The sequence below is a fragment of the Orycteropus afer genome, unplaced genomic scaffold (assembly GCF_000298275.1).
Source record: "Orycteropus afer afer isolate SDZICR_OR568_19922 unplaced genomic scaffold, OryAfe1.0 scaffold00741, whole genome shotgun sequence".
NCBI lineage: Eukaryota > Metazoa > Chordata > Mammalia > Tubulidentata > Orycteropodidae > Orycteropus > Orycteropus afer.
Window position 1 is genome coordinate 113,674 of NW_006922328.1, and position 9,260 is coordinate 122,933.

The following is a 9,260-nucleotide window of genomic DNA, read 5'->3' on the forward strand; positions in this document are numbered from 1 at the left end:
GGGTGTGGTTTGGGCTTTGCTTCTGTGAAGATTGACAGCCTGGGAAACCCTGTGGGGCACTTCCACTCTGTCCTCTAGGGGCGCTGTGAGTCAGAATCGACTCCACAGCAGTGGGTGTGGTTTGGGCTTTGCTTCTGTGAAGATTGACAGCCTTGGAAACCCTCTGGGGCAGTTCCCCTCTGTCCTCTAGGGGCGCTGTGAGGCAGAATCGACTCCATGGCAGTAGGTTTCATTTAGTTTTTGGTAATGAAGTGTGATAGTTAAGGTTGTGTGTCAACTTGGCTGGACCTGGCTGAGTGGCGGGGCAGCTGGATGTGACGATTCCCTATGCTGAGACTGGTTGATTAACTCCATGGTGGAATCTACTGTGAGCAGCTGAGTAGCTGCCTTAAGGATGTGGTCTGCTTCCAGTATATAAGGAGCAGCTCTGAGGGAGGTCTCAAGCTTTTGGCTCGCTTGGACTCTGCATGTAGCTGAGTCACTGTTCAGCAGCCTGCCATGTTGCCCTGCACATCTTGAGACTCTTAATAGACTTGAATGAATGGCCTGTGCGGTTTGGTAACATCAGGACTGTGCCTTTTCACTTGTCGACTCTGGGTTTGTCAGCCTCAGCAGCCAGCAGTTGTCTGAGTGAAGAAAGGCCTCCAGCTTCAGTGGGCCGGGAGCAGGAGGCAGAGCTGAAGCCCAAGGTCGAGGGGCTTTCACCCAGCCCTTAGAGCTGGCACTTTGAACTCGGACTTCTACCCTCCAAACTGTGAGAGAATAAACTCCTGTGTGTTAAAGCATCCCGTTTGTGGCGTATCTGTTAGAGTGTCACTAGGAAATCAGAATAGCAGTCAAATTGTCTCCAAACCCTCTGGAGCTGAGCTCCTGTGTGCGATGTGGTCTGACTGGGAGCACCTAACCTACCTATCAGAGGGGTGTGCGATTTCCTGCAAGAATCGCTAATCCAAAGCTGGGGGCGGGGAGAGATGACTACACAATGGACGCTCCAGAAGCTCATGAAACGGAAGCACCAGCTGTGATTCAGCACCATGGAACGCTGCCTCCGAGAGTGACTGACGCCATGGTCACCAGACACTGTGTTGGCCGGCTGGCTCCCAGGCAGTGCCCCGGGCAGCACAGGGCATCAGGCGGGACTGACGGGACCACAAGGCCAAGGAGTTGGGGAGACAGAGGCACCTTGTCTCGCAGTCGGCACGGCCTGTCATCACGAGGCCACGAGATGAAATGCCACTGGCTGGCTCAAGCCAGCTCTTTGTAACAATAGCGGAGGTCAGGCTGTGTTGGCAAGCAGGAACTACGAGGTGCCCTTTCTGTGTAATCCCTCATCTGTAAATGCCAACCAGGAGGACATGCTTCAAAAGTCCGCAGTCCCCTGCACCACTTCAAAGCACATTCCGATCGGCTTCATTGCATCCTGAATTAAGGGGCCCAAAGGCAGCTGGCGTAAATACCACTCAGGAAAGCCTGGGCTTCATCTCTGTCAGAACGTTTGCACCCCAAAAGACACTACCTCTACGTGTTCACCCTTTGCAAGCGCCCAGGGCTCCTGGGTGTGGATGGCGCACCGGGCCCCTCAGTGCAGGGCCTCCCTCCTTCGCCTCCCTCACAGCTCCACACGGCCACCTGACTGGATCCTCTCGCCCGCGGACTGTGACTAGCAGGGCTGTGTGTCCTCTGCATCTAAGCTAGCAACACTGGGCACCTCCCCACACATTCCTCCTTTCTGGGGAAAATGGGAATCACGCTGTGTCGGGGAGATAAGGACGAGGAGGCCTTGGACAGTTGACACACTCAGTTACTAACTGACTAATGGGTGGGGGTCCGAGTCCACTCACAGGTGCCTCGCAGGGAGGCCTTGATCTACTTGGGAAACCAGCCCCTGAGAACCTCTGGGCCCATGTGAACCCCAGCCCCCAGGGCCCGTCTGAGACCAGAAGAACTGCTCGGTGCCTGGCAACCGCCACTAACTGTTGTGAAAGGGATCACGTTACAAAGTCCCACGCAGAGTGGGGGACAAACGTGGAACAAGATTCAGAATCACAGAAAACACCAGGCTCACTGTCAGACGCACGCTGGTGGAGACCCCAAGGCTGGGGCCGCTTCAGGCCCGGAAATGAGCTCACTCGTGTTGCTGAACTTGGACCCAAACGACAGGCCTGAAAGGTGAACAGCTCCACCAGGGAGATACACACCCCTCAGAACAATCAACCACAGGAGATCCAAGGGCAGTGTTCGCCCAGGGAGAGAGCTCAGAGGCAGGAAGGGACAGGGAAACGGTAACCACAGGGAGGACGCGGGAGAGAGCTGTGGCCTGGTGGGGATCACAATGAATGTCACAAAACAGACCGCGCAGCAATTGTTGAATGGGAAACCAGTGTGCTCTGTAAACCGTCACCCCAATCACAATAAAAAGTTAAAAAAACAAAACCAAAATCCCTCTGGAGTACCGCCCTGAGCTCCTGAGTTCACGTCCACTCGCCGGCAGCCGGTAAAGGGGAAGATGAGGACGAGGCCACGGGAGGTAACGCAACAGCAGGAGTATGTGTGGCCGTGCCGGCCAGCCTTCACCACACACTGCGGGACCCGGGACACCACTGTGAAGTCCTGCATTTCAGGAGGACCTGTCTAGGAGCCTGCAATAGTCATTACTGATTATTGTCAGGTGCCAGCAAGTTGATTTGGACTCAAGACTCAAGTGACCCCATGTGACATAGGACACTGCCCCACAGGTCTTCTTGGCTGTAGTCTCAGAGAGAACAAACAGCCAGATCTGTTTGTGGGAGAACCACAGAGCACTGGGTGGGCGTGAACTGCTAACCTTTCAGGAAGCAACTGAATGCTAAACCACAGGGTCACCAGGGCTCCTGATTAGCAATGAAGCAGCTTAATTAAAAAGAATCACAGATGTGGGAATTAAGGCTGTGTGTCAGCTTGGCCGGGCCTGGCGGAGTGGCTGGGCAGCTGGATGGCGTATTCCCCATGATGAGACTGGTCATCAACCCCATGGTGGGATCTACTGGAGCAGCTGAGTGGCTGCCTTAGCGATGTGATCTGCTTCCCGTATATAAGGAGAAGCTTTGGGGCTGGTCTGTAGCTTTTGGCACGCTTGGACCCTGCACGTAGCCAATTTGTTACTCAGCAGCCTGCCATCCTCTGCCGACCTTGGGACTCTTAATGGACTGGAATCAATGGCCTGCCATGTGGTTTGATAATATTGGGACTGTGCCTTTTGACTTATCAACCTGGGGCTTGTCCGCCTCAGCAGCCAGCAGCTGTCTGAGTGAAGAAACGCCTCCAGCTCTAGTGGGCCGGGAGCAGGAGGCAGAGCTGGACCCCAAGGCTGAGGGGCTTTCTCCCAGCCCCTAGAGCCTGACACTTTGAACTTGGACTTCTAGCCTCCCGAACTGTAAGAGAATGAACTCCTGTTTGTTAAAGCATCCCATCTGAGGTATATTCTTGTCAGAGCAGCACTAGAGAACCAGAATAGGCCGTGTTTCCTAGTCAGAGCTGGTGTGAGAGTGGCCGCTGAGAAGGCCTGCCACCAAGCCTGACAAACCACGGGGCCCACACACAACACAGTCCCTGCTGATAGCCCTGGGCTTCCTGAGCCGGGCAGACCTGAGGGTGACAAGGCCAGCGCTGCTGCAGTGTAGGAAATGACCTCGTGTGGCTTTTCTACCCATAAGTCTTTGTAAACTCCGAGGTAGAATTTGCCATGAGCAACTGAGGAGCTCCTGATTGCTGAAGTTGTCCACCTGGAGTATTTCTGTTGGGAGTGGCACTAAACAATGTTCTGGGAGGTTCCCGCTTGCTCTCAGGTGCTTAGAATTGTGATGTCATGACTGGTTGGTTTGGCCACTCTGCTGGGCTCAAAAGGAGGTCTCCTAGAGGCAGAGGTCTCTCTGACTGCTGGCCGAGGAAGGATGTTCCTGAGATATGCATTGCTCAGAAGACACTGAGGGACACACCGCACTGTTGGGAGAGAGACTGTGAGAGACTGTTGGCTGAGAGATGGTGGGCTGAGAGAGAGGCTGAGCGTTTTTCCTGAACTTGAACTGTAGCCTAGTACTTCCCTAATAAACCGCGTGATCTGTGAGTTCTGTGTGGCCACTGCAGTGAATTATCAAACCCCAGCGAGAGGTGGTGGGTGCTTTGGGAGGAACAGTTGGAGAAAGGGCTGGAGGGAGGCAGCATGTCTGGCCTCACAGGAATAGGCCTTGGGCTATTGATGGTGGTTCTGTCTTCCTCCTGTGTGGTTAGAGGAGATCGGAAGATACGGCCTCCTTGCCTTTTTTGCAGCTGTTCACTGCTGAAGTAGAGTGTGGTGTCTGTGTGTCTGGGAGGCAGCGAACACCCCGGGTAAAAGATGATGGTAGAAGCCCGTGTCTTCCTTCCGCATCATGTTAATAATATAGTAACAGGACGGCATTTATGGGTAACACAGCACCAAATGTTATCAAGAGCCCTCACCTCACACGCTGCTGGTGGGACACGAATCCACAGTGCCGCTCCAAGAAAGAGATCAGTGATTTCCTAAAAAGTCAACCATACACCCCTGTTCACTGCAGCACCGCTGACAACTCCCACAAGGTGGACACAACCTAAACACCCATCAACAGACGAATGGATCAACCACATGTAGTCCATACACACAGTGGGATGTCACTCAGCCAGCAGGAGACATGAAGTCCCGACACACGCAACAGTGCTGATGGGGCTGGAAGACACAAAGACGAGCAAACTACATGGACCATGAAAGGAGTCATACCGCAGGAAATGCCTCATACCTCACTTACGTAAAGGACACGAGGGCAAAGGCACAGAGGACGAGGTGCATCAGTGCTTACGAGGGGTGGGAAAGGAGCGCTGCTGGTGTGCTGGTCAAGGCATGTGGCTGTCACCCCAAAAGTTGGTGGTTCAAATCCACCTGCGGCTCTGTGGAAGGAAGACAGGGCAGTCTGCTTCCATAAAGGTTCCAGCCTTGGACACCCACTGGGGGGTCACTCTGAATCGGGACTGACTCCGTGGCACCAAGTGTGGTTTCATGGTTCTTGATGGGTGGTAGGGAGGGGAAGGGGGGCTTGATGCTGACAGAAACATCGTGCTGATTAAGGTAGGCATGCACAGCCAATTGTGTGATTGCTGTCAATAAGCTGTACACCTCTCAGAAATTGAATTGGCAAAACTTGTGTTATGTATTTACAACAATGACCAAACCAAAACCAAACTCATTGCCATCAAGTCAGATCTGACTCATAGCGGCCCCTCCTTGGGTTTCTGAGGCAGTATCTCTATGGATGTAGATTGCCCAGTCTTCCCTCTGAGGAGTGGCTGGTGGGTTTGAACCACCAGCCTTCTGGTTAGCAGTCAAGTGCCTTAAGCACTACGCCACCAGAGCTCCCCTTTTCTGTGTTAGTTTTATGTAATGTGTGGCTAATTGCCTCCATGAACAACTGCCTCCTTTGCCATGAGACCAGAAGAGCTGGATGGTGCCCGGCCACTGAACATACTGAACACGTGGATCGACGATTCCATGCAAGAATCCTGATCACAGGGGGGAGAGGAATGAAGAGCAGAATTCCAAATGCTCACGGACTACATACTTCCTGGAGCTATGGAGGTTGGATGAAACCTCCTCAAACTACTGCCCTGAGATAATCTTTTAATCATAAACCAAAAATATTCCTTAAAGTCTTTTTAAAACCGAACAACAGTTTAGCTTAATTAGCAAAGAATGCCTGCCTTGAGCAGTATGCTCTTTTAATAACTACCTACATGGGCTCAAAGGAGCTCTGGTGGTGTAGTGCCTAAGGCACTTGACTGCTAACCAGAAGGCTGGCGGTTCAAACCCACCAGCCACTCCTCAGAAGGAAGGTTGGGGCATCTATTTCCATAGTGATACCACCTTGGAAACCCAAGGAGGGGTCGCTACGAGTTGGATCTGACTCCACAGAAGCGAGTTTGGTTTTTTGGTTTTTATATGGGCTCAAACTAACAAGAGCAACTCGAAAGATGAGACAGGAAACTTAGGAGCTGGTGAACTTATGTTAATGTGGGAGAAAGAACTCCAAAAAGGAGCGTAAGAATGGTTGCACAACTTGAACATCATCATGAATGTCACTGAGTGGTGCATGTAGAAATGGTTAAAATGGTTGATGTTTTGCTGTGTATTCTCAACAACAAAAAATAAATGCAAATTTTAAAACGTGTTAAAAAAATAAATAAATAAACATAGACACCAGAGTTCCCTCAAAATACCTGCTGTCACTGAGTTGATTCTGACTCACAGCGCCCCTAGAGGACAGAGTGGAACTGTAGCATAGGGTTTGCAAAGCTGTAAATCTTTAAGGAAGCAGATTGACTCATCTTTCTCCCACGAAGTGGTTGGTGGGTTCAAATTGCTGACCTTTCAGTTAGCAACCTAGCGCTTAACCACTGTGCCACAAGGGCAGTTCATTAAATATACACCTATCATATAACCCAGCCACTCCACTGCTAGGTATTTAATGATCATAATTAACCATGGAGAGAATACTGGGCTTATGAGTGATATGTAAAAGACTTTGAGTTTATGTGGAAGAGTAATGTATATATATATTTCATAATGAAAACTGAATTTAAAATTGGAGGAAAAAAAATAGTTTGCCACAAGAGGTATAGACAACAAAGATAAACACTTTTACATACACAACACTGCATCATCAATAATAACAAACATTAATCTATGGATGGACACATAGGCAGGCAGGCTGAATGATCAGGTATGTCTAGGCAAAAGGGAATATACCCATGACCACATATGTTTGGCAGACAATACTCCTTGATACCTATTTGTATGTCCTGTAAGAATCTCCACACATATAACAGAGCTAACAGGGCAAAGTTATGATAACTTCTTAGCCACATCCAACCACCCTGAGGAGCAAGGTGTTGGGCCTGTGGGCTTGGGACCAGAGTCCTAAGGGACATCAAGCTCAACTCGCACAACATACTACACAAAAACATTATTCTATCGGGCAATGTACTTCCATAGAGATACTGCCTCGGAAACCTAAGGAGGGGTTGCTATGAGTCGGAGTCGACTAGACAGTAGTAAGTTTTTCAGTACTTTGGTGACCAGCAACAACCATCTAAAATGCAACAATGGGGGTCTCCTCATCCAGAGCAAAGAAGAATGAAGACAACCAAGGACACAGAGAAATAATTAGTCCAAGGGACTAGTGGGCCATGCAAACCTCAGCCTACATGACCTTGAGAGCAGAAGAACTAGATGGTGCCCGGCTCCCACTGTCAACCACTCGAAGGGAGATCAGTGCAGGAGATCTTGGAGAGAGTGGGAGGACAATTTGGACCAAAACTCAAAATCATAAAAAAGACCAGGCCTGCTGGTCTGATAGAAACTGGTGAAACCCCTGAGACTACAGCTCCTAGTCACCCTTTGGGTCTGGAACTGAACCCATTCCTGTGGCTTCCAGCCAAATAACAGACAGGCAAATAAGATGAACTTACACCAGGTAGATACACTCCTTAGAGCAATCAACCACGGGAGACCAGAAGGGCAGTATCTGCACAGGGAGACAGCTCAGAGGGCAGAATGTATAGGAAGGAAGGACACAGGGAAAAGGTAACCCCAGGGTTCCTAGAAAGTTTGAAATAGAACTACCATTGACCCAGCAATCCCATTACTAGGTCTATAACCTAAGGAAGTGAAAGCCAGGACAAGAGCAGATTTATGTACACCCATGTTTGTTGCAGTGCTATTTACAATAGCAAAGACATGGAAACAACCTAGGTGTCCATCAACTTAGGAAGGAATAACCAAACTATGTGCATACACACAGTGGGATACTATGCAACCCTGCAGAATAACGTAGAATCTGCAAAACACTGCGTAATATGGATGAAGTTGGAGGACATCATGCTGCGTGAAGTAAGTCAATCACAGAAGGACAGACACTGCATTAGTCCACTATTGTAAAAAGTCAAGGAAACGTTTATACATAGAAGGAAACTTGCTTTGTTGGCTACCAGGAATGGCAGGGAAAATTTCTAGATAGGTTGAAAAAATCAAATAAACAAACAAACCCCAATGATGATTAGTGGTTACCAAGGGTAGGAGGGAGGGGAAAGGGGCAGCTTTTGTTTGGGGGGCATCGGGTTTACGGTACTGGTGGTGGAAAAGGACAGCAACAGTGGTGGGACAACGTGAAAAATGTCATTGGTGTCCCTGGGCTGCAAATGGGGGAGTTGTTATGTCGGTGAATGTCTTGTTGTGCATGTCTTCACCACAATACAAGTAAAAAAAAAAAAAAAGAGAGAGAAAGTAACCCCAGCGAGGAAGTGGGAAGAGAGCTGTTCCATTATGGTGACTGCAATCAATGTCATGAAATAAAACGTGTATGAACTGCTGTATGGAACGTGAATTTGCTCTGTAAACTTTCACCCAAATCACAATAAAATTTTTTAAAACAAAATAAGAATGCGCTTTCACCACGGTATCACAGAGAACACCTTCTCTGAACATAAAACTCTAGAGGTTGGTAACAGAGCAGAGTGTGAGGGCTGAGCCCTTACCTACAGGGCCTGACAATGACCCTGAACTATGTACAGTGCTGGAACTGGGACGAGGACTCTGTTTCCCTAACTCCTTCCTTTGTCATTATGATCCAACATTCTGTCCAGTTATAGGAAATAAACATTAACACAAATGCCAAACATAAAAAAAACACAACCCACTGGGCATAGTATCTGAGCTACTTCACTGTTAAAAAAAAAAAAAAAAAAGAAAAAAAAAAAAGTAACAATAACAGAATTCTATTTTTCAAAAGGCACGTGATGTTCTAGCCAGTGACATCCCCAAACACGAGTGGACGGTTAAACACCAAAACATGAATGACAGGTCACATGCCCAGAGACAGAAGAAACAACTTACTTGTTCATACAGAGATAACAGGATGTGTTCTGGAAATCCTTCTCCGACAGCTGCCAGTTTTCGATGGAGCCCTTCACAAACCCTGACACCACGATGAAACCCAGAACCAGAACGTTGATACACGTGAATACCTTGTTGACCATGGCAGACTCTTTCACCCCCAACGTTAAAAGCCCTGGAGAAGTGCACAAGGAGAAAACGTTGGAAGTGCTAACCAAACATCAGGTGAAACCTTCCTGGGACTAGGGGCAAGGTGGGTCAGGGTTAGAGGGTTACTGAAAAGAACCCAAGTGACATTAAACCACAAGAGACCTCTGGAAAT

The 9,260-nt window shown here is 49.1% G+C and overlaps 1 protein-coding gene across 1 annotated transcript in view; it reads right to left on the reverse strand.

Moving 5' to 3' along the window:
* SLC7A1 (solute carrier family 7 member 1) overlaps positions 1 to 9,260 on the reverse strand; it is a 34,478-nt gene that overhangs the window by 15,815 nt on the left and 9,403 nt on the right. The window contains exon 3 of the mRNA XM_007957377.1: positions 8,939 to 9,113. Coding sequence (XP_007955568.1) covers positions 8,939 to 9,113 — 175 coding nt within the window. The remainder of the gene's footprint in view (positions 1 to 8,938; positions 9,114 to 9,260) is intronic.